At 38.2% G+C, this 26898-nt stretch overlaps 1 protein-coding gene across 1 annotated transcript; it reads left to right on the top strand.

Moving 5' to 3' along the window:
* The first annotated feature begins 48 nt into the window (after positions 1-48).
* Positions 49-26898, top strand: LOC136244288 (uncharacterized). The gene is made up of 7 exons (XM_066035836.1): positions 49-382; positions 481-786; positions 1135-1239; positions 12156-12287; positions 17442-17477; positions 17530-17568; positions 26364-26898. Exons 1-7 carry the CDS (start codon positions 103-105, stop codon positions 26696-26698), a joined length of 1233 nt encoding a protein of 410 aa, XP_065891908.1. The 5' UTR covers positions 49-102; the 3' UTR covers positions 26699-26898.

Raw genomic sequence — 26898 nt, 5'->3', positions numbered from 1 at the left:
TGCGCGCAGATGTATGCCGGAAGCTAATTAATTACATCATGCAGCATGCGGTGCTCATGCAGTAGCACGTGCGCGAGACACTATTAGACATACAGTACAGTGATGAAAATACAGTTTAGTAGTCAGTTTCTTTTGTTGCTATTGAATTGTTTATTCATTGAATCTGCCAAATACGAGATACAGAAATGGAACAATGCAAGCCGGTTGACGCTGACGTGTTCTGACCAATGCAACGGGGCATGCCCTGGCGTCGTGTGGACACTGTTTGATCAACGAATCTCGGATTCCATCAACTGGACTCTTAACAAGTATGGAGAGCATCGGTGCATTAGAAGGGATGATCAAGCTAAAGTTCTCAAAAAAGTCTTAGTAGTCCCTCCTGGTGAGTCACATGTACAGGCATCAGGCACACAGTGTATGCAGCACAGAATGTGGTAGAAATCATAATGTCTAATAAATTTTCAACCATCATTCATATAGGTAATAACTTCATTTGTCCAAAGTGTTTGACCTTTACTGCTTGTCGCAGTGGTCAAAGAATTTACTTTCATTTAACACTAAATATTGACGAGGATGCTGTTGAAAAAGAAAGGTGTGACATGATTAAAAATGGATGGCTTCCTCAATGCAAATTTGATGTTGAAAGATGTTCTGTTAATTTGACAAGTTTTAACTCTTCTGATTACCTCATGGCACAATGTCCGTTAAAAAATTCTAGTTCAGCTTATCACATTGACTCACTGGCACAACAGATAGGACCTGCTGAAGCCCTGGAATCATGTACAAGTAAGAAACTATATATATTATATGCTGACTACAGCAATATAGTTTTAATAAGCCACCATGTCTGCCCAGCTTTGTAATGGGACTTTCCCAAAAATTATCCCTACATATACATAACTCTAAGTGATCTCACTTGTATGGTATATTAACTTTTACAAGTGCAGCCACATATTTTGTAAAGCTGACATATAGCTGCACATGATCATAAACATAGTATGTATAGCTACACCAAGCTAAAATCACTCATCTAAGTAAGCATTTGTGTTGATAAACACAGTAGGGCTAGGTCTATGAGTTTATCAGCACGCTTTGTAAATTGCATTTAATGAACATTTTTCTTGGGTGTTGTAGCAGCAACGAGTACTCCTGATGCTGTGTCAACAACTCAGACTACCTCAACTGCAACAATTATCACACCTGCTCAAACTCCTCCACCAGCTGATAATAATGATGATGGTATGTCATATTGCTGTGTAAATCTGACCCACTACTACATGTGCTTTGAGCAATGGGTTGTGTACATTTGTATAATAGTTATAGTATAATAGTTAGTCTAGGAAAAAGTTTATAATCTACATGTACAACTGTGGTTAGCATCAACGTGTACATAGCTGTGGTTAATCACATTGATAGTTACACCACAGCTGTGAGGAATTTTGCTGATATATACACCGAGGGTGCAAGCCTGGGTATATATCAGTAAACCAGACGCAGTTGTGATGTAGGTGATATGTCAGTATGCTTACACATAGCACCAGAAAAATTGCAATTGTGGGATCCGGACCATCCGTTTTAAAATATATATATATATTTTGTACTACATTTAGCCTACTAACTTTGTTATTAGGACAGTAAGTACTAAGTTAATTAATATATTAAGTTCGGTAGTTAGGACAAGAGTTTATATTGCAAGTACACAGAAAATTTTGGAATTTTCAACTAGACTAGTAGGGACCATAGCACATTGATAAAGGTACTGAAACAAGCTGGATTACTATGCATTTCCATTCTGGTATCTTGAGCACAGTAGGGATTTGACGTTTCTTATTGATTTACTGTGATTTAATATCGTGCACTACTCCAGCTTGTTTCAGTACTTTTTATCAATGTGCTATGGTTCCTACTCTAGATGAAAATTCCAAATTTTTCTGTGTACTTGTTTGTTAACTTTTTTTGTAAATAATTATTATGACTGGTGAACCCACACGTACGGCATCTGAAATGGCGCCTCATGCCCCAGCTTTATCAGTTATCGTCTGAAAAGTGAAATATCCATTATGCTTCATTGTCAGCTATGTTCAACGCGTTACATGCACAGCATTTCGAATCAAGAATTGTTCAAAAAGCACCTCTGCATTCCCTGCATACCGAAAGAAAGAAATGGTGCCATGCATCCCAGTTATATCAATTATTGTCTGAAAAGTGAAGTATCCATTACGCTTTGTTGTCGGCTATGTTCAACCCGTTACACAGCAGTATGAATCAAGAACTGTTCGAAAAATAGCCACAATGAAAAATTCAGATGATTTTTGTTACGAAGGGAAGCCATCGCATCACATGCTATCGCCAAATCGACACTTTTCACTGTCAGCAAAGATGAATGGGACACAAAGGAGGACACTGGTAAGTCCATGAAGAATGCATTGTACGTACTACGGTATGCCAAAAGGCATCTCTCAGGCCGAAGCAACTCAAATCAAGCCCATAGCCTTAGCCTTAGCTATCGAGTTACGCTTTTCTGAAGGCATCAGGCAATCAGTCAGTAGAAAATTCCGTTAAATAATTTTTTTTAAATTCCGTAGCAACTTATTGAAAGCGTTTCGGGTTGATCTGAAGGCTTGTTTGGGCCTAACCAATACTGCCTCATCATTGTCAGGGAAAATTGAGGCTGGTTTTTGGGTGATGTTATTTTGTGGGCCACGCCTACTCCTTTGTGGTCCCTACTATGTATGATGAAATCTTGGTTAGGACTATAAGGTACTCGCCATTTAAATCTTAAATGTCCTGTTCTGTGGTCTGCTCAATGGCTGACACATGGTAGGTAGATATATGTATCCATGCATTGCCCAAACAATTATTTAACTGTCAACTAATCAAACTTAGCAACTACACTGAGCCTACCCTATAGCTAGTAAACCCAAACCCATAATTAAACTCTCCATGTCACTCAATATAATGAGTCAAAGATTACCATATCTTGAAACTGGTTGTCTTCAAAGTCATGAGCAAACTGCATTCTCATGATATGTTGCCCAGAAAATATGTGACTATCTCAACAAAAAACCAACTTGTTCACACAAGCATGCGTATTGAGAAAAACGAAATTTAAAAATAATTCATAAAATTATGCATGCTACAAAGAAAAATACGCAAGTTTTTATCGGGCCGATACTCAAAGAAGGAAGACTCAAATCGATTAAAATTATACAGCATCTAAAATGCCTGCTCATGAAGAGTTCGAAAATCTTTGTTTCATTTCTATATGCATGTCACGTGCATGTGTTTACAATTCGGTAACCATAAACAAGATTGTCATCATTTCTTTAGTGTGCAAGTAGCAAATTGCACCACTTTAAAAAACTAGAAGGTAGTTCATGAAAATTGCTAGTTAGTAAAGCAGCTAAACCGCCTTCATGCTCATATGCACAAGTGACTACATGGCTAACACTATACATTGGCTGATGTGCTATTCCATGGTTAACATTTTAAGCCAAATTTCAACGTTGTAGTCTAATGGAAATGGACATTATGGCTGCAAATGTAAGCTCCTGTAGTTTATTTTCAGTGTAGTCACTGTACAAATCAATTATCTCGCTCTTCCTACTGTCTAGCACTATAATTCCAAAGCTACTCACCACAGAAGGCTGAACTTTTGGTGATCCATTCCTTGGACACTGGAGACAATGCTGAGAAAATAAAAATAATCCGAAATTGTGCAAACAAGTTGGGTTTTTGCTGAGTCGGTCACATATGCGAGTTAAACCCCAAGTGGCACCTTTGAATGCTTATGCTAAAGCGTACCATTTAAGTAGGGATCACGATGAAAATTTCGTGTGCCGCCCCAAAATTCCACCTTTAAAAACCCTAGAGACATTTTACATGACGAAAATCACCTTTATGGAATAGTACTAGCCCATAATATAGTATATAACAAAACACTTACAGGTGGCCAGATATAGAATTTTTTTTTAATTGTCAAAAACTTGAATTTTAGTCTCACCATCTCACTGACCACAGTTGCAAGGATAGAGGCCAAATAAAGCAGCGCACGGCCACCATTTTACACCACAACAAGAAGCTCACCAGTGGGATGTGCCTTTTGGGGTTCCGACGAGTGTAGGCCCTCTGTGCCTTGTCTTTTCTTTTATCTTCAATCAGGCTGCTTGTCTTCTTCATCCAATGAAACCATATCGAGGCTTTAAATTTCTGTATCAACATTTTCTTTCATCAACATTTTCTTTCAGCAACATAAGACGCCACAGAATTATTTCAGAGCTGAATTTCAGAAGTGCTTCAGTCCCAGCGATATACTAGCTAGATATCTGCAAGTTCACGATTGAGATCCCGTTCTCGATAGGTTTGCGACCACGCCCATCAATTAAAGATCTAGGTAGAGTAATAGCAATAGAGTACAGGGACCACACCTCCTAACAATCTAGCTGTTTATTTAACAGTAAACAAGATGACCTCACCGCTCATTGGTCTAGCTAGCTGCACATGACTCGAGATATACTCTAATACAACAGTCATGTATGACATTCTATTAGAACAGTTACAAGTTACATTGTAGCTAGCTGTGTGACAGCAAAAAACTAAGAAAACAATTGTTAATTTAAAATGAGGTAGGGATCTATGCAATAAAAGTAGTGAAACAAGAGATGAATGATGGTATTACAGCATAGCTCAGTGGGAAAGTCCCTAGTTTAACACATTAGCTATAACGATTATTTTTTGCTCAATGCCAAAATAGGGACTTTCCCACTGAGCTATGCTGTAATACCATCATTCATCTCTTGTTTCACTACTTTTATTGCATAGATCCCTACTTCATTTTTAAATAACAATTTTTATATTAGTAGTAGTAACTAGCTAACTGTACTTAATATATGTGACCGGATCTGTGAAAACCCGACGCAATCATGTATTTTTTGAACTCATTCTACCTAGCCAAATGCATGTTCTGACAAAGTTTCAGCCTCATGTGCCTTTGGGAGTTACAGCCCTACTAAGTAGCAACAACAGAAAGATCAATTTGTACAGCAAGTATAGGGAAAATAAATTACAGGTGCTTACTAAAACTGTTTTAACTTACGAACAGAATGACACAAGGAGTTGAAATTTGGGCCATCCTGTTCACCATGAGTGGAGGGATCGATGTCTGGGTAAGATTTTCCTTGTATCACCTTCTTCACTATAAACAAAGACAAAATTAGTGAAGAAAAATCGATCACGTATTATTGTTTTAACAAGATGTAAACAAATGCCCATAACTTTAATAGCCTTGTGTCTACCGCAATATTTTCGAACTCCTCTTGAGTAGGTGAATAAGATGACATCCAGGTGTTTATTTCTAGATCCTTTCTTCACTAAAAACAAAATGTTTTTAAAAATTTACACAATTTTTTTAATAATGAGTATTTCACCCATTGTAATCAGTGCTGCAGATCCGGTCACACACGCACCCACCCACACACACACACACACACACACACACACACACACACACACACACACACACACACACACACACACACACACACACACACACACACACACACACACACACACACATATATCAATGTTTATAAACAAAGTATTATATTTTGACGTAATAATATATATATATATATGTATTAGATAAAGCACTGCCGTGAGTGCTATACAGGAAATATAGCACGAAAAGAGTGGGCTATATTTCATCTCGAGACCACTCTTTGAGTGCTATATTTCATGTATAGCACGAGCAAAAGGCAGTGCTTTATCTGGTATAGAGAACTGTCAACTTGATGTACACACAAGACACACGAAACAATTAAAAACTCACGGAGGAGTGTTATCATCGGTAGAATAGGCATTACGCCTGTGTTTCGTATGCATTGCACTGTGCTGCACTTCATTAGTCATTTTGTGAGTCTAGCCCATCTTCTCAATACCAAACGTTTTTGATTGTGGTACTTTAATAAGCATATTTCCGTGATATTCCTAGGACTTGTCCGTTTATGTGAACAAAACGTACTAAGAACATTCACTGCTGCTGACCACAAGCAACCATCATCAAAGTTTTCAAGTGTGTCTATAAATTAAATCCAGTGGTTTTGCTCTTACTGGTTGGGTTGACTAGTCAGCCAGCACAGTCAGGCTATCAGCCTACACTGGCTTGGTTGATTGGTTGTACTGGCCAGAATGAGTGATTACTCACTCAAAGTAAGCTATCAGCCTACAAAATAGACCTGGCAGTTCTATAACTATCTGATATAGAACTGTGGTCTATTAAAGTGTTCTATAACTGCCCAATATAGAACACTTGGGCTTTTATGGTGAATATAGAACACTTTTTGCTTTGATCCTCCCATGCAAAGTTCTTTATGTATCATACAGTACGATAGTACTGTATATTAGGGACATCGAAGGTGTGGGGACGATCCGTGATAAAATATAACCCAAAAACCTGCCACGATTTTTCCTCACAATAATATGACAGTATTGGTTAGGTAAAACCAAGCCCAAAAGTGTCTTCAGATCGACCTGAAACGTTTGCGTCAAGTTGCTACAGAATTTAGAATAAAATTTATTCAACAGAATTTTCTACTGCCTGCCTGCCTGCTTACCTGTCTGCTTACCTGCCTGCCTGCCTGCCTGCCTGCCTGCCTGCCTGCCTGCCTGCCTGCCTGCCTGCCTGCCTGCCTGCCTGCCTGCCTGCCTGCCTGCCTGCCTGCCTGCCTGCCTGCCTGCCTGCCTGCCTGCCTGCCTGCCTGCCTGCCTGCCTGCCTGCCTGCCTGCCTGCCTGCCTGCCTGCCTGCCTGCCTGCCTGCCTGCCTGCCTGCCTGCCTGCCTGCCTGCCTGCCTGCCTGCCTGCCTGCCTGCCTGCCTGCCTGCCTGCCTGCCTGCCTGCCTGCCTGCCTGTCTACCTGCCTGCCTGCCTTGGTTTACTCTCATTTTTCTCACAGCTTTCACCTTTCCCTGGTATATTTTTAAAAGAACCAAAACGTAACTTATCCAGCAATCGGTTTGCCTGCTTAAGAGGAACACGATGGCGAAAGTTGCATCTCCATACAGGACAGCATTTCTTAAGTTATAAGTTTTTTATTAAGTGCCTGCTGTTTATTTTCTGTATTACCATTCTATAAATCAATCTTTCTGTTGTTAACACTTTTTAGTTCTAGCTATATCTCTTAAAGCTGTCGCCTTCTAAAGTTGAGGCTATGGTTGTTCATTCCTTTGACTATGTAAATTTAGGAAGTGTAATAACATGGGATCTGAAAAAGCGCAAAGATGTGCAGACGTATTACATAATACTAATTGCAATAGTATGTACTCTGGCCATGAAATAGACTTGCTATAATTCATCACATGGATTGTTGCATTGCCGAAAATTGATGTAGGTTGACGTACTCGCTATGGTAACTGCCATATAGCAGAATCGGCAATGAACATCCAAAATGTCATTTTCATTGTAAGTATCATTTTTGTCGTAAGTATTCTGTAACTTCTGTTGTGTGTTTTAGTAGCCACTGCGCCTATTCTGTAGTAACCATTCTGTATAATAAACAGTCCATTTGCATACTATTATGGCCAGATTTTACCAAACCAATTCAAATCGTACATCAAGCAAAATCAAACTAACACCACCAGTGGATAGCTACACTGCCATGTTATTGCTCAGCATTACTTAAACTAGTCAAGGCTGGTTTTAAGAGACGTGTTTTTTGGGTTGTATGGCAAGGCACTTTCTGGCCTTTTGAAGGACCTGGGTAGACAAGAATCAGTAATGTACTGGTGGATGGCCTGATGTAGTTTGCCAAGCATTTTCTGTGTTGATTTTGCTGCATATCAGCCACTAAGGAGCCAGCACAGCCCTGTAATCTCATGCTTGGACTTCAATCATGGTCTGCCTCCATTTTGAAGTCTACCTCTTGCCCACCCTACCACCTTTCACCCTCTGTCCCTTTGTGAGCACTCATGATGCTACTTTGCTTTTCCACATTTGGTGGTAAACTTTACAAGCAGCTACAAGTACTGGAGGTGGTCTGAAAGGTAATAAATTGATGCATCTTTTGTGTATAAATTTTATATGCATGCTTTCTGTCCTTGGCAAGTTATAATGGCTTGAATTCTTTACCTCAAAATTATTTGGATTGTTTTAGTCCACTTTTTGATAGTGAATAATAAGTATTGTGAGCAATTTGTTAAAGTATTAATGGCACTACTATTGAAAAGAATCAGTAAAAGAAGGTTGTAGTGGTAAGTTACTACTTTTGCATACCTTGACTCCTGTATACATATATGTATATGCACACTTACTCAAACATATGAAAACCGTACTCAAAGATAATTGCTTCAGCTATCACAGGAGCAGATTCAAGGGTTGGAAAGGGGGGGGGGGGTAGTATGTGTATGCAAGCTAAAGCTATTTCATATGTTTCGGGATTGAACGTTTGATATATAGCAGTTTTATGTGCAAATATTTAAGTCATACTGCTTTCTAAGTGGACTGCATTGATCAAGAGTTGTATAGGAATAAGTGACAGTCATGAGTATAGTATCAACAGGCTAACACTGTTTATTATAACTGTACTAGACTGTTATCATTACAGTGCAAAAATTATACAAATTAAAAAAGTGAAACCTTACATTTTAACAGTCTAGTAAACAGTGCTAACCTGTTGATAGCTGAAGTAATTATCTTTGAGTCTGATTTTCAGATGTTTGAGTAACTGTGCATGCACATATATGTAGGAGTCCACTTATTTAAGATGTGCAAATGCACTGTTTCACTGTAACAGTATATTTGGACCCCCTAAAGAAGTGGACTCCCGATACACTTTCTTGAAATATTTGGACCCCTCAGAAGTATTTTATCCAACCTCTTGAAGAGCTGTAAGCATCACGCACTGTACCGGGGGTCCAAATATTCAGCTGAAATAATTGATCCTCGTCACCTGAAAAAAGAAAGACGCCATGAGATTTACATAGTCAGTGATACTGATTTCCAAGGATTTAGTGTCATAGACAGTCCCCTCTTATATAAACTTATCAGTTGTGGTAGAACAAACATTTCACTTGAAAAATTTGATTCCCTTTTAATGTATAGTCAGGATTTCATCCTGGTCAATTATCTCTTACTGGCTGGCTCTGACACTTTACCTACTGTTGTCAATCTGCAGTGTTGGTCCATGCAATGTGATGCAAAGTGCTTATTGTGTAATTTCACCCACCCTACTATACTACGTGTTTTGAATGGTTGTCTTGTTGCTTTAAGTCATAGGAGTTGTCACAATCAGGTACTTCATATTCTAGCTACAAAGCTCATTGGCTAATTTTTTTTCATTTGTTCAATCAAGTATGACCACCACTCGATGCTTGAAAATGGTGTTGAAGCCCTTAGTTTCAAAATCAATCATGGCACCACTTAAGTGCAGCTACTGTTGAAGGTGTAGCATTTAGCCAAGCCAAGTAATTACGGTGTTCAATTCACAAAATTCATCAATTGCTATGTTAGAATTGACTCACCTTCTGGACTCTCGTATATCATAATTATACAATCAGCTTGTTTCAGGAAACAATCCAAAGTATCAATTGCTGGCAGAGTTTGACCACAGGGGGGTCAACATATACCTTGGGGCAACAAGTGACACAATTTTCCGGCATTCTACCATACCTAGTACTAAGAGGCAACCACCCAGGCCCTTTATTCATCTTCAAGGATGGCAAAGGCCTTACTTGTCATTGCTTTAGCACAGCACTCAATAACACCCTGCTGCAGCTCAATTTGGATAAGTAGCAATACAACACCCATAGCTTCCGCATAGGAGCTGCTACCTCTGCAAGGCAAGCCAACATCCCTGACTCCTATATCAAGATGCTGGGTAGATGGAAGAGTAACACCTATCTATCTTACATCAGGACACCCACTCAAGAATTGGCAAAACTCCAGATACATCACATCGGGATACTCAAAAAATACAGTCTGAACCTATATATGTAAAAGAGACCCTCACAAGTTAGAAATTTACCACACAGATAATTCTTGTTCAATATAGTGTGTTATTCTTTGGTTCATTATCATCATTTGATTGCACAAGCCAATGCGCCAACTCATGTGCTCTGGTGCTTGGGGGGGGGGGGAGGGGGGGGAGAGATCGCAATACACTTATCACGATCTACCTATGGCCTTTGTCAGAAAGAATCTGGAGGTATGGAGACGCCTCTCCATCCCTCCTAGCTCTTTCAATATCCAAGCATCGAGGCAAATATCTAATGTTCCTACTTTGGGCCTCCTCAAACTTCTAAGGCTACCTACCATGGCAGACGAGACTCCCTGCACTTACCAAACCTCCTCAATTAAGTGATTGCAGGAGTCAACACAACAAGAGCAGAAAGGAGTACAGTGTCTGAACAAGGTGAGGGTGTGTAACTGAACATTAAATCATAATTATACAATCAGCTTGTTTCAGGAAACAATCCAAAGTAGACTACCTTCAATTGCTGGCAGAGTTTGACCGTTTGAAAGTACAAAGTTACTATGAGGCATTGAAATTACAGAGCTTGGCAGCCTCTGTGAACAATCTGATTAATCAAACTTTTCCTGCCCTGGCATAGCAACCTCCACATCATTTGTCAGGGAAATGTTGGATGCTGCTGCTTGTAAAAGTATTTCATTGTCTGAAATTCTCTTAGTCAATCATGCAAAGAATGGGTGAACCAATTAGCTGTATTTTACCGTTGTAGCTAAATGTTATTTTTGTAACCACACCTTCCTTGTCATTCCCACACAAGTCCCTTATTTTGTGGTCCTGTTTCTTTGCATTCATCCAAGGATTTAATTTTTTAGTTGCAATTTTCGTTTTGTACACATTCTGCATCATTTATCAATGATGATTTCATACCTTATGCTGTGGAAGTGTGGGAGAACAAATGTTTCATTTGAAATATTTCACCCCTCCCTCCTTCTGAAGACGTTTTATTTTGTGCTGCAAGAGAACAAATATCTAATTTATATGAAATATTTTTAGATACCCTAGCTCTTTTGCAAAAAAAAGTGTATGTTAGCTGTGGGAAAATCAATAGCTATAAATTTACTTATTACTTTTAAAGTATTTTGTTTCTCTGCTTCCCCATGGCTGAGCCTCTACCCTGTGTGCCTGAAGTATAGTTAGACACAATTATAGACTTGTTACACTCATCACGTTTTCGTTAAAAAAAACTGGTAAACTACTTCATTCTTAGGGTAATCCATTATGAAGTTTTATATTGACAAATGATGGTTATGGAATTTTGGTCATACATAGCGTAAGGGACCGTAAGTTGCACACCACAGTAAGTCATGCAGTTCTCACTTCTCTATGTTACGCACAATCAAAATACATAAATTAACTAAAGCTGGTTACTTTCTTCTGACCATGATTGGTGGATAGTGAGTTGTGTGAAACATAAATTTTCATGATGACAAATAGTACGAGGAAACATAGGTGGTCTACTGTGTCATGAAGGAAATGCCCTTTTGATTATCATTATAATCAATACCTACCATGGCCAAACATTAAACACTTGATTGGGCAACACTACTACTTGAACCAGCTTTCTAAGCACTGGAAATCGCTTCATTGTTTAGGTGTGCCACTTAATGTGTTGCTGAAGACTTTTGGTAACTTTGGCATTTATGCTTTATAACATACAAAACAGCTACAGTAACGCTCAAATGCAAAATCGTCTTGCAAGAGTGCAAGCGATTAAAAAACTTGCTAATTAAGGGTTCTGGCCCCTATTTCGCTCATGAGTATTTATCCCAAGCGAATTGGGATGAATACTCGCGAGCAAAACAGGTGCCACGCCCTTTAATTAGCAAGTTTTTTAATTGCTTGTACTCTCGCGAGATAACGTTGCGTTTGAGCTGTACTGTAGCTATACCCTCAAACAGTGGTCCCACTGAGTAGCCTTCTGGGCACTATTAACATGTACTGATGTTACTAGTTGTACAGTGACATTATGAGCAGCAATGCAAAAGGTGCACAACTTACGGTCCCTTACGCTAGATATATTATTATAAGAATTTTTACTGCATACGTATGTAATACAATGCTTATGCTGAACAATGTCTTCTAAATAGTGCAACCGTTACGGTACAGAATAATTCTATCCATTTCTGTCTACAGACTCTTTCCATGCTGGAGGGATTGTTGGAATAATTTTGGGAGTACTGCTTGTTATACTACTGACTTTGCTGCTCTCCATAACCATTTTGAGTTATTGTTGTAACTGCAAACAGCGAATTATTATTTCCAGAGGTAAGATTCCAACATTCCCAATGTTTGTCATGTATTATTGTAAATTCTTCATTTGTTTATTATACTTGCAGTGGTAACTATAATATTTATTTTGTCAGTAACAGTTGTAGTTCATAATTGCGTATGAAAGATAACAGAAGTTTGGCAGATTGTTGTAAAAGGAGATCTATGCCAAAACATCCAAGCTGTGGAACAAATTGATGCTGTGCTACTTCTAAAAATTTGCCACCGTGCAGCTAGCTAGAATTAGTCAACAATATTTAGCTCATTAGCTTTTGTTTTGTTGTATTACATAGAGAATATTGTATAGTACAGTAGTACTGTATATTATAGATCACAGAGGTTTGCACTTTCTCAAAATAATGTTGGCCATCAACCAGCTTTGTAGTGCCTTGGAAGTATTGGTTAGGTATGGTCAAGCTCAAATATGCCTTCATTCAGTTATTATGGAGAATTCAGCTACATTGCAAGTCATCCTGTATAGAGTTCAGCTACAAATAAGTTGCCACGTTGAGAGTGTTCAACTATGTTAAATAACCTTCAAATCACCCACTGGAGAACTCAGCTGCATAACACTCTCAGTGAATTGAATTACAAACAATCCACCTTATAGATAGCTTGGTTATGAAAAAATTCACTCTGTAGAGTGTTTAGCTGCATTACAAGTCACCCTGTAGTGAGTTTGGCTACGAGCAAGTCACCCTATAAGAGAGTTCAGCCATAAGACAAGTCTCCTTGTAGAGGGTTCAGCTACATTACAAGTCACCTTGTAGAGAGTTCAGTTACATTACGAGTCATCATTCAACTACAAAAAGTCACCCCTGTAGAGAGCTCAGCTATGTTACAAGTCTCATAGAGTGTTCAACTACATTGCAAGTCAGAGTTTCAGGGGTAGTTGTAAATGACTATTGGCTAGTTGTAAAACTTAGACAAAAATAGACAGCTGCACCACAAAAAGTATAACTCAAAAGTTATTATATTTATGTGTTGTACATCTTAACTATTTTACAGTTTACTACAGGGATTTGACTAAAAGTACCTCAAGATCCATCTTGAGATAGCCATTTTGAAACATTTTCCATTTCATGGTATAATCTTGATTAAAAATTGCCTTATAATACCTTACAATACAACTACTTTAGTTTTAGTTTTCTTTCTTACAGTCCAATCCAATAAAGCGGGCTTACATGTATGTAATTATATACGTAGTTCTTATATTTAGATATGTCCTACAGCTAGCTGTTTTCTTAAAGTACTTCCAGATCTCGACCATTTTTTTAAATTGCTTCCAAATTCAATCTTGGCACACATATGTTTCAAAATTTTCTCTGGAGAGTATGCCCCAGACTAGGGCTAGTTGTAAAATGTGACTGGATCTGCAAGAATCCCATATGTATGTTTGTGCAAGCCTAATTTTACAATAACATAGTGGGTGGAGTATTTACGAAAATTCTGTAAGTTTTTTGAGCACTTTTTGCATGGTGAAGGAAGGTGATAAAGGCATATAAACCTTGGTAGCATCGTGATCCCCAAAGCAAGAGGAGTTCCAAAATCTTCATTTTGTGTCTGTACTCACAAGGAGATGGAAGATATGAGTGTTAGTCTTGGACAGACGGTTCACCATCATTTTTTACTCACGTTTTTGCCTTCTCCCTGGTCGTAGGAAAGGTCTGGAAGACAAAACTTACCTGCAATGGATTCGCCTGTTCATGGAGAAACTGATGGTGTGAGTTGCATCTTGGTAGAGGACTGCATTAGTAAGTTATGATCGTCTACTTAAACACCTGTAGTTTATTTTCCGAAGGTTTTTGCCATTATCACCATTATTCATTGTGAAACAAGCACTCAATACTTTTATGGAATATTTCATCCATTGTGTTTATTGCATTCTACTGTAAAACTAGACTTGCGCTAATATGTAGGATTCTTGCAGATCTGGTCACAAATATAATTCCATGATGCATGTAGTGTACATATTGTGGAATGCCAAAAGTCTCTTATTGGGCTGTACCAAAATTTAACAGTGAAAAGGTCAAGCCTGTAGCTTTAGTCATTATTGAGTTATGCTTGTCTGAAAACATCAGGCAGTTAGTTACTTGGTAAAAAATTCTACTAAATAAATGATTGGAATTTTATGATATGGTAACGTTCAAATGTAACGTCATCTCATGAGAGTGCGAGCAAATAAAAATTGCTAATTAAAGGGCATGGCGTCCATTTCATTCATAAGTATTCATTTCATTTCATTTGGGATAAATAGTCACGGGTGAAACAGGTGCTACGCCGCAAGTTGTTGAATTGCTCACACTCTCACGAGACGACATTCACACTCTTCACGAGACAACATTACATTTGAGCTGTACCATAACTTATTAAAAGTGTTTCAGGTTGCATTGGAGGCACTTTTGATACCTAATCAATACTGTTGAGGTGCTGTGAGGCTGGTTTCTTGTCAGTATTTTGTGAGAAAGTGGAAACCTATGAGGTAGTACTGGTAATGGTAACCTATGGTAATAGACAGGTATAATAATTGTAAGTCTGTTCTGTATTTAGTCATGTTCCAGAAACTTCCTTGTACTCATTCAATTCTCACTTGTGACAAATTTGAACTATGTACATTCCTTCTTAAGGTTTTACTAATTCACGATTGTAGAAACTCCCTTACTAATACAAGTATAAGGGAAAATTTGGAATTTTAAATTCGATTAGGGATCATAGAAAAAAAAAGTTGGGAAACAAGGGAGGTCGCCAGATATACTAGTGAACATTTAAGCCCTAATTCAGACTGAATTAGGGATTAAAAGTTCACTAGTATATCTGCAGGTGTAGGCAACCTCCCTTGCTTCCCAACTTTTGTTTTCTGTGATCTCTAATCGAACTTAAAATTCCTAATTTTTCCTTATACCTGTTTGTTAACTTTTTTTGTAACATTACTATGACTGGTGAACCCACACATACCTCATCAAAAGAAAGGATGGTGCCAGAGATAAAATTTTCATCTGAACACATGCCCCGGTTATCAATTACTGACTCAAAAGTGGAGTGTCCATGATGCTTCACTTTCACCTATGTTGTTCAGCCCATTACAAACAAAGAATAGTATGAGAAGTGTCTCAGCAATCAATCCAGTCACCACGAATAATATGGACAATTGCACACCCCAGGTGCCTTGCAAGTAAAGTGGGTTTGCTTTCACTTATTTTCAGTCTGTTACATGAACAAATAAAAGCGTCTCTGCAATCAATCCAGTCACCACAGAAAATGCGGACGATTCCTGTTTACAAACATAGGGAAGCCATGCATTCCGCTTCCACGAATCTGTCAGCAAAAAGAAATGGGACACAAAGGAGGAAAAATGTAAGTTCATGATGCGTGCATTGTATGTACTGCGGTATGCCAAAAGGCATGTCTCCGGAAAGGCGACATCAAACTGTGAAAAAATCAAACCCGTAACCTTAGCCATTATCAAGTTACGCTTGCCTGAAGGCATCAAGCAGGCAGGCAGGCAGTTAGTCAGTAGAAAATTGTATTGAATAATTTTTTTAAATTTCATAACAATCTAATGGAGGCAATTAGGATCGTACTGAAGGTACTTTTGAGCTTGGTTATACCTAACCAATACTGCCAAGGCACCATGATGGTATTCTAAAGCTGGTTTTTGGGTGATATTTTTGGCCAGAAAAAGCCAAATCTCCATGATCCCTAATATACAGTACTACCATACTGTATGATGAACATTAACATAGGCAGCCTCCCTAGTTGGTACTGACTGTGGCACTTGGCCAGAATCTGGGTGGCCTACATACTGTATACTAGGTTATCAACCTACTATACAGTAGGTTGATAACCTACTGTATATTAGGTTATCGACCTAATATACAGCAGGTTGATAACCTGAAGGCGTGGTCTGGTCACCAAGGCGTGGCATTCAATCTACTAAAAAACGACAGTGGGTATCTAACTTATTCACTCGTTACCATCACTGACAAAAGAAGCAGAGAGTCACGATAGGTAAGGTCCTTTTCAGCGTGTTTACGTGTGTTGCCAGCTCAGTGGCCAGTTCAGTGTTGTATTTGCACAACTGTTATTTAGTTCCAAGGCTTGTTTACTAGCTAATACTATGAAGCGACAAGGTGGTTACGTGTTTGTCCCATTTCACTAGGATATTTTACTAGCTCCTAGGGTAGTGATAAACATGCTTACAGGTTTCTGCCTTCTGTGTTCACCCTCCAGTGCCTAACTGGGAAAGTTGATAATAACTAATAATTTTAGCAATGCTAAATCAAGACACGTGGTAGTGTGTTGTGTGTGGAGCACCACACCGTGAAATACGTTTACATACAGGGAAAACAGAATGCAATTTTCATGCATACGTAGTTCCGTGCTCGCTTCTCAAATTAGAATCATTCTTGTACTGCAGATGCCCTCCATCTTCAGCACCCCACATACTAAACTTCAGCAAGATTGACTAACATGATCATGGAATCTCAAAATTCGGCTTAATTTCTTCATTTTATTTTCTTCATTTAGGGGCTTACATTATTCTTTCACACACTTTATAAAACCCATTACATAAAATGCAAATGCATAGCCTGAGTTTCTTGAGCTTTGGTACTCTTTAAGAACGCATCACATACCAGGTTTGGTGAAAATCTGATAAATAGTCATAGAACTATGGTTGATTAATTTTGCTTTTTAAAAAGGATGACTTGTTGTCATGCCTACAGGGTAAACCACTTATGGCAATAACTTAAAAATTGGTATGCATATAGGTTAACCATCATAGCTCAAACCTTGTGTGGTTTAAAATAAATCACACTGACAGCTATAGAGTTACAAGACTAAAACCAAACAACTGTAAATGTAAAATTAACAGTCATTGCGAGGTAAAAAACCTGCATGAAAAATGTGTGAAATCGAATGATGTTGTTGATAATAATGCACAAGCCATTATTAGAATTTATTATGGTTAGCATTGTTGCAGCCATTTCATGACCGCCACCTCAGATTTCACAACATTTTTCACTCAGGCTTTTGAAGGCTGCACCTTTTTTATACAGCTTGGCTGTTTTTGCATGGATAATACATTCCATAACACATGTACGTATTTGTATATTAACTTTATAAATTAATACTTTTTCTCTGTACTTTTAGTAAGGAGCAAGAGCAATGCTACCAACCAAGTTTCCAGTAAGTTTGGTCAATTGAGGTGAAGTGTTGTATTCTTGCTATTATATATTAGATGAAGCATTTCTAGTAACTGATGATTCAATTTCCTCAAGTAAGTTTGCAAAAAATAGGTTCACATGCACTTAATAGTTTCCTAACCCATCACGATACCGTTCTTCTTACCATATCCGATTTTTTTGTACCATCATTTACTGAATACAGCTAATGGGCAATTTTATATCTTAGTAACTAACTAGAAAGTTGCATTCTGTGTCATATGAGCTATCTATTTTTGAACCGATTAAGTCCAGCAGTGCAAAACAATTGTTTCAACCCACATGCTTAATGAGCTATTTTAGGATGGCCCAAAACTTTGCAAGTTGTACAATTTAATTTATTCCTGAAATGCTGTTGTGATAGCCCGTGAATTGGCTGTGTTGCTTTAGTTTAGCATACAAAGTTTCGTGAAATTACGAGCCTTCACTTTGCACCCATGTAACTTTGAACTTTCAAGCTGATTTTTTAAATAACTTAGCCAGTAGTGCTAAGCCACTTTGGTTCCAACCATTTCTTACCTTGCAGAACAATTCTGTACTTTCCTTTTTACGGATAAAAACATGGAAAGTAGTGAACACGCACACCTGCATACTACAATGTTGCTAATAACTCCATCAAGGCCGAATTGCAAAAATTCGAAGCATCCTGTTGTAGAGTAACGCTTACCCGATTCCTATACAAAATTTTGATGGTTTGTGTACATAAATTTGAAGTTATTTTTGCAAGAAAGGAAACAATGTGGCTAGTCAGGGTAAGCTCCGTATACTGGTAATCCCGATGGCAGCTAGTGCCTTTCACCAGTGAATTGAGCAAAATTGTGACAAACTAATCTTTTAAAGTGTGGATATTGTTAGTTGTATCAACACAGTAGCTGGGCAGTCTGACAGAACTTGTTCTGTTAGTCCACTGAAACACTTCACTATATTTCCGCATTTATTTTTGCATTACCACAAACATGCTGTCCCTTTGTATGGCTTCCCTTAGTTGGTTCAGTGTCACCTTAATAAAACATAATCTTAAAATTTGCTTGTGTGCATATTGTGGATGACAAACCAATGTTTAAATTTATCTGGCACAACTATAAAGTCTAAATTGCAGTGCAGATCAGGACACATCATGCAGACAAATACAGCTAGTGTGGACACGTGACAGACAAGTGTATGTATATTATAGGAACCAAGAAACTGTTGTTTTCACACATCCATAGCTCGATAGTGCCCAAAGGGAAATTAACCAGTTAACTTTCTTTTTGCACACTTTAGAACAATCGCAATAATTTGTATGTGCTTTAGTCAATCTGTTTCAATTTTGGAGGGAAGTAAGACATAATTACATTTACGGAAGTAAACATTTACAGTACAATTTCGTACAGATCGATGTTGATGTGGGTGACACGCCACCTATCAAACAACATCCCTACAGGGTCAACCCAGTGAAATTGAACCTAATGAGGAATGAGATTGAGTACATGTTGCAGAATGGAATAATTAAAGCTAGCCAAAGCCAGTGAAGCTCACCATGTGTCTTTGTGCCAAAGTTGTATGGTACATACAGATTCTGCATACCTTTGAAAGCTCAGTAGAGTTTCTAAGACTGATTCCTACCCAATTCTCCTGGTGGATGACTGTATTGATAAAATTGATCATGCTAAGTATGTGAGTTTATTGAAAGGGTACTGGCAATTACCATTGACCAAGCGGACTCAAGAGTTGTCAGCATTTGTAACCCTGGATGGCTTGCTTCAGTACTGTGTCATGCCATTTGGTATGAAGAACGTGCCCGCAACCTTCCAACAAATGATGTACAATGTAATCTTAGGGATGGAAGGATGTGATGCTTACATCAATGACCTGGTACTTTATAGTGGAAGCTGGGAAGACCACATACAGCTATTGAGACAGTTTCTTAGTAGGCTGTGAGATGCTCACCTTACCGTTAACCTCTCCAAGAGTGAGTTTTGTAGAGCACAGGTTGTGTTCTTGGACCATATTGTAGGCCAGGGAGAAGTAGCTCCAGTAGCATCAAAGGTAGATGCCATTGTAAATTTCCCTACTCCAGAAGACAAACGTGAAGTGATAAAGTTCCTGAGAATGGTGGGGTATTACTGCAAGTTTTGTTATATTTGCTCCATGGTTGCTAAACCACTTACCGCTCTGCTACAGAGACAGGGAAGATAGTGTGGAGTAAGAAATGCCAACATACCTTCTAGAAGATTAAGTCCTTGTTATTGTCAGCACCTGTGTTGAAGGCTCCGGATTTTGAAAAGCCGTTTAAGCTCCAAGTTGATTCCAGTGACATTGGCATTGGTGTTGTTTTGTTACAAGAAGGGCATCGTGGCATTGATCACCCTGTATGTTACTTATCTTATAAGTTGAAAAACATCAAGTTGATTATTCTACCACTGAAAAGGAGACATTGGCTCTTCTGTTGTCATTGCAATACTTTAATGTGTATTTCGGCACCACTGTAGCTCCAGTTGAAGTTTACACAGACCACAATCCTCTTGTAAACAATGAAGAATAAGAACCAGAGGCTGCTCCAGTGGAGTCTGGCTTTCCTAACTGGTGTAGCACTCCAGCCTACTATAATTGTATTATGCTGGCATATTTGACACAGATCTAATTATGTAATAGGATGGATGGCTGTGATATTCGGGATAAATAGTGCAGGCGTCGCAAACAGGAAACAGTAAAATAGTGAGAGGCAAAGCTGACCTTCCTGTTCACAATGCAAGAACTATTAATTCCGAATACCACAGCCATCCATCTTATTACAAATTAATCTGACAACCATAGCAACTGCTACTAAACAATGGCTAAGTGAAACCCAACTATTTTTGCAAAATTCTATTTTGCTATATTAACATGTTGAAAAACTGCTATCATTTCTAGTGTACTAAACTAGAACTTTCATAAATTAAGTGAACTAACAGCAGTGGCAAAGTGGTAAACGGCTGGGGTATATAGGTGTAGAGGTCCCTGGTTTAAAACCTGGAGAAATATTTTTAATTTTTCTGGTGTTTTTTGTGCACGTTTTTTACTTTTCAGTGACTGTTCTATTAGAGTAAGTCATGCCTCAAGCGCTTCTTTTCAAAGTTGTGCCAAATAACAGTGAAATCACAAAAAATTATGTCCCTCTGTATGTTGTAGAATTGCCACAGATGCTGTATGGATAATAAGACACAAGACGTGCTGCCAAGATGCTACTAAAACAAGAGGAGAAGCCAAGTGCTTTATTAGCATTGAAGTCAAGTGTTTATAATCCATATAGCATGAACAAGGCAATGCTTTAATTTTTTAATGGAATGTTCTAGTGGATTGAGGCATATAGTCATCATGTTCTGATTGTTTAGAAAGGTGGTTACCGTGCTCTGTTTTCAGTAGTATCCGATTCAGAAGTACAACTGAAGGTAACTAGTCTTCCTACAGTAGCATAAGCACTTCAAATATTTTGTAGCATCTAAATATGCTCCTCTAGGAAGCGTCAATGCCAAAAATTAATGCCTTAGTATGGTTTTCATGCATGGTGAAGAAGACTACCGTGTAATTGAAGATTAAGGAAAGACAAAGAGCAAAAAGCAAACACTTGAACACATGCCACAGCCACGTGTGAGTTGGCTGTTGTGTGAAATGGTGGATGTGCACTGTTTTGATTAGCCTCTCTCCTTGCAGCCGTGGGGTTAAATTTTAATCTATATTTGGTCTTTTGTCTTATTCATGTGTAAGACTCTAAGGTACTTTCTGTTGTGCATGATATTTTATAATGGTTTTAATGGCAATGTTTTGGCAAGCACCATAAAGGGAACCTATTATATAGTACTGTATGATACCAAAGTTTTTTTTGTCTTTAAGAATTACTGAGAATCATTAGCAACAATTACCTGTCAAACAGAATGCTATCAGTCTCTGACACTCAGTATTAAATAGTGCCTCATTTCCATAGCAATTCTAGGTAGACCTTCTTTTTTTCTGGTGTCCAGATCAAGACCCAGCCATATAAATATTTTGACAATTTTTCAAATTGTAGGATAAGGCTGTTCTTCCTGCTAGCACCCTGCACTTTACCATTCACAATTTATACCACGAATAGCATATCAAAATATATGGGCCCAAAACGATAATAAATATTTCCCTATATTGTTAAGACATTTATTGGCTTGGTTATGCCTAACCAATGCTGCCAAACTGTTATGAAGGAAAGTGAGGCTGTTTTTAGGGTGCTCTTGGTCAAGAAAGCCCAATCCTCCATGATCTATGTATTGGTGAAGCCATAAAAGTACTGAATAGTATGTGTGTGATATACCAAAACTGCTTCTGAATAGACAAGCAAGGGATGGTCATATTAGGTCTTGCCATGTTAAGAAGCACAGAGGGTAATGGTATGTGAAGCCGTAGATGTGCAATATATTATTTCTTTTGGATTATGCCTGTACTCTTAACACTGAAATATTGGCTCCATTAGAAGTGTTTTAAAACAGATTATCGTACCAGATTTTCTGTAAATTTGAAATACATTCATGCAATTTAAGCCAAAACGAAGATTTTGAATGTACTTGTATGGTTCCTAATCAGCTAGAATGGGCTTATAATCTAGTTTAAAGTTTCAAAACATGCCCTAAGGGATGTGGCACTGTATCTCAAATGATTTAGTATACCTTACTCAACTTCTACTGAAAATGTGCTGTTTTTATCACAAAGTGAATGATTTCATCAAAATCTGTTGTTATCTGCTCTACTATAGAGTTGTTTCAGCACGTGATCCAGGTTACGTAATTCTTGTAAAAACCCATGCATCCGCCATTTTGGTGCATATATGTAGTGCAAGCACAAGTGAATCAATAGAATCAGTACATTTGAAAGATGTGTAGAAGCATGAGATCTAAGTACGCTGAAGGCTTGGAGAAGGAAGCATAAGATCTATAGAGAGAATCTCACTGATAAACTAATGAATTGACCCGTTTTTCCCAGCCTAACGAAGCTAAGGGACCTTTCAACTCGGAGTTCGCCTTGGAGTTCATCCTGCCTGTGAATGCATGTGAAAGACTGTTCTAGCATCATTTCTTGTTCTTAAGGCTAGTTTTATTACTATGGCACAGTTTAAAGCCATTCAGGGAAAGGTATAGGAATCAGGAATCATTATTTGATTGTTTTAAAGATTTTATTGAATGCCTGCAATCATGAGAATCTATGTGGTTAACTAAATATGGGACTGCCCTTTTTTTATGGTTTGAGTGGTCATGTAAGTGTACTATACTAAAGACTCTGCTGCCTGCCATACAGTATTTGCTGATTGTGGCTTCAACATTGCTGATTCTGTTGCTTCAATGAACATTCCAGGACTCAGCTATATCTGCCATGGAAGTAAAAGAAATGCCAAATAAGTGAGAATTCATGTTATATATATAGGACTGCTGTATCAAACATGCCCCATACTTTGGAGTACCGTATTATTCATTCACTATTAAAAGCTGGTGAAGTTGTTCCATTATTTGACTGCATTGCATGTATGTCATGCTCTTTCAAATATCTGCAGGGGCGTCAGAGTAGGTCCGGCAGACCTGGCATTTGCCAAACCAATACTTGCCATAGTAAGATCGATATACTCTAATAGAACAGTCAGACACTCTAATAGAGCAGTCAGATACTCTAATAGAACAGTCAGTTGCTTAACTACACTATATAAAAAATCATATAAAAGGCAATCTAAGGATGTAGTACACCACTACAATCTGTTTGAAGGTTTTAGTTGTCTGACCAATCCAAGATTGCTTCCTACTCCCCTGATCTGTGTCTCTGTTGTACCATTTGAACAAAGTGTACATACAATTTCATATTAATTTGTTGTATTGTAATGTGGTTGATTAAATGAACAATTACAATTTACAATGATAATGCAACAATTGCAATAACAAAATAATTGCTAAGTAGCTAATAACAAGTAATAAGCTCAATGCCTTTTCTGCTATATACTGAGTTTTTTGCAGTTCTGTCAGTATCCTTTGGAAAATGATAATATGGATTTAGAGTTTGAAGTGTCGTATGGTGGCATTAACTATTTCATTTGGTAATTTGTTCCATGATGTAATGATAGCTGGAAAGAAACTAATATAGCTATGCATCAGTCTGTGTAAAAGGTACAGTAAGTTAGACAATCACATGCACTGTAGTTCCTGCCTCAATCAACAATGCAACATGGGCACCAAATTCACCTTGGCCTGTTGGCAAAGCCAATGGCTCGTTTCACTGCTAAAAATGACGAACATATGTGGACACAACTGCTACGTAATAAATTATATCTAAGTCATTCAGGGGGCTTGTGCTTAGCTACACTGATCTGTTTGATCCAACCACACTAATTGGCTGTATGGCTTTCTTAAACTGTCTTATTCTGACCAAATTATCAGATTTTGAGGCCTGAGATTTATCTGAGGTAACCACTTTGACAATATCTTTCACACTGTAACACCGAATTCGTATATCAAATCTTGAATTGGGTCATCAAATCTTAGCTTCAAATATACTGTTGAAATAAAGACAGGTTACAGATCTTTAGCCCGTGGCTGTCCACTGGCAATTTGTTCACAACATGGTCAAATATTGCCTTCAGTAGTTGAAATTTGGAAGAGCCAAGTGTATACGGAAACCTTTCATCCACACTGTCTAATGTTTCCTCATTGAATGATGGTGCAGCTGCTAGACTTTCAAAAGGTAACTCATTGATTATGGCATAACATTTTGATAACTCTTCACGTCTCAGATTGACATTTACAGCAAATTTCTTGTTCCATTTCGCATGAATTAGTTGTATGTCTCTAATTCTTTCCTTGCTTGAAACTGCCGTGCCATAGAAAAAAAAGTAGTCTCAAGAAAAAGATATGACGCTAGAACAGTCCTTCACCCGCTTTCACTGGCACTGAGGACGAACTCTGTCCAAGTTGAAAGGCTCCCACCCTTTCCACTAGGCTGGGAAAACGGGTCAATCCCAGTGGCGGAGGAAGTAGTTGATATGAGGGGGGCTGACCCCGGAGTATAGAATCTCTGGGAGCAGAGGGTCTGGGGGGTGTGCCTCCAGAAGCTGTAGCCATTTTAGCTTTCACAATGTCCCAAAGTTCACCAGAATTAATTTATAGCAATTTTATAGGTAAAATTTAAACCATTTTAAACTAAAACACCAACTTTTAGTCAAAACTATAGTCAAAACTATTGAAAACAAGCTATTTACCAATTAAAAACTTTTTTGGCAAAGCTTTTAGCTGTTGACTACGCGGTTAATGAACATAAAATTATATCATTTGTGAGCAGTACAAAACAGCCTATAGCCACCCGGAAACACTTGATACAGTGGTAAGACACCAACTCTTAAAGAAAGAGGCACTTGGTTCGATTCCCACTGTAGGTAAATTTTTTTTAAGTTACTTTTAGGAACACGTTTTTATGAAGGCCTTGACTGCTCCATTAGGGTATTTGAGTGTTCTATTAGAATAATTTTTATCGATCTTTATCATGGCTTACAGCCCCACTCCAAAAAGGATAATTTCGGCATGATATCATTCTGAGGGGGGGGGGGGGGGGGCTAAGCCCCCCCTCAGCAGAGCGAGGGGGCCCCAACCCCCCAGCCCCCCTTTTCTGCTGCCTATGGTCAATCCCATCAGTTTATCAATGAGATTCTCTCTATAGATCCTTTGCTTCCTTCTCCAAGCCGTCAGCGTACTTAGATCTCATGCTTCATTTGAGTTGTTTCAAATGTACTGATTCTATTGATTCGCTTGTGTTTGCATTACACATGTGCATCAAAATGGTGGATGTTTGGGTTTTTACAAGAATTATGTAACCTGGATCACATGCTCTATAATGTAATTCAGAAATATTTGTATCAGGAACCTCTGAACACATTCAATTAAAATAATTTAAAAAAGACTGTTATATATAGGGTTAAGGTGGCGCTGAACCGATTAAGGGCAGCCGCACAAAATTAATTGTACAGCATGTTTGTGGTAATGCACGAACAAATGTGGAAATTCATAGACCACAGCGAAGCATCTCAGTGGACTAACAGAACAAGGACTGTCTGACCGCCCAGCTACTTTTGTTGATACAACTAATGTTATTCACACTTTAAAACTATTAGCTTGACACAACTCTGGTTAATTCACTGGCGAACAGCACCGGCTGCCATTGTGTGATTACTGTTATACGGACCGTGCCCTGATTAGCCACACCATCTCTTTTCTCGCTAAATAACTTCAAAATTATGCACCACAGACCATCAAAATTTGGTATAGGCATTAGGTAAGCAATACTCTACAATAGTACACTTCGAATTTTCACAATTCGGGTTTGATGGAGTTGTTAGCCAATGTTGTAGCCCACAGGTGTGCATTTTCACTACTTTCCATGTTGTTATCAGTGAAAAAGAAAGCGTAGAATTGTTCTACAAGGTGAGAAATGGTTGGAACCAAAATGGTGTAGCGCTAGGTTGTTCATTGGCCAAGTTATTTTACAAATTGGGTTACAACTTGAGAGTTTATAGGCAAAAAATGAAGGCGTGTTATTTCACAAAACTTTGTATGCTAAACTAAAGTATCACAGGCTATCACAACAGCTTTTAAGGCGTAGATTAAGTTGTACACTAGCAAAGTTTTGGGCCACCCTAAAATAGCTCATTAAGCGCGTGGGTTGAAACAAATTGTTTTGGCCGGCTGGACTTAATCGGTTCAGCGCCACCTTAAGTATCCTCCTTGGTGATACATAGTCATAATCTTGCAGGACATCACCTGGTGATCTGTATTTTATTAGTACACCCCTGTATGCAGAGATTTGACTACATCCCTTAACTATATCTTCTTTGTAGCTGATCAACTCCGTCTATGTGATGATTCAGAATTAAAAGAACTTATAAAAAGAGAACACCATGTGATCAAACCGTACATCAATTTTGCAACTATAATACAATACTTTCATAAACATGATGTCTTCAGCGATGATGACATATATCACTTTACCAATGATCCTCCTGCAGATGGTGTAAATTATCTGATTGATCATATACAAGGAAAAGGAGAAGGAGATGCTCGAAAGTTTGTTTTAGCTCTACATGATGCTACAGAACACACAGGACATAAAGAAATACTAAAGGCATTAAAAGTAACAGTAAGAGGAGACCAAGTTTATCATTATTCCTCTTAACTACAATCACATTAATAATAATTGTAAATGTTTTATTTTTTGACATGTTACACTTTCACCTTATGGACCAGCAGTCATTGTAATGCTATATTTTTTGATATTGTGTATGCAGTAAGAAAATAATAATTATAACATGCTACATTTCTTAAGCTAGTAACATCTAATGGATAATTTCTTTACAAAATTAATGCATTACTGAA

This window comes from Dysidea avara, chromosome 14 (assembly GCF_963678975.1).
Source record: "Dysidea avara chromosome 14, odDysAvar1.4, whole genome shotgun sequence".
In the NCBI taxonomy this organism is placed as follows: domain Eukaryota; kingdom Metazoa; phylum Porifera; class Demospongiae; order Dictyoceratida; family Dysideidae; genus Dysidea; species Dysidea avara.
Note: the sequence above shows the minus strand (reverse complement) of the source record. Positions and strands in the feature narration are given on the sequence as shown.

Coding starts and splice junctions, on each gene's coding strand:
- LOC136244288 (XM_066035836.1), top strand. CDS start 103: ATGAAAATACAGTTTAGTAGTCAGTTTCTTTTGTTGCTATTGAATTGT. Junction 17,478..17,529: donor TGCTACCAACCAAGTTTCCA/GTAAGTTTGGTC, acceptor ATTATATATTAG/ATGAAGCATTTCTAGTAACT. Junction 17,569..26,363: donor TGATGATTCAATTTCCTCAA/GTAAGTTTGCAA, acceptor TCTTCTTTGTAG/CTGATCAACTCCGTCTATGT.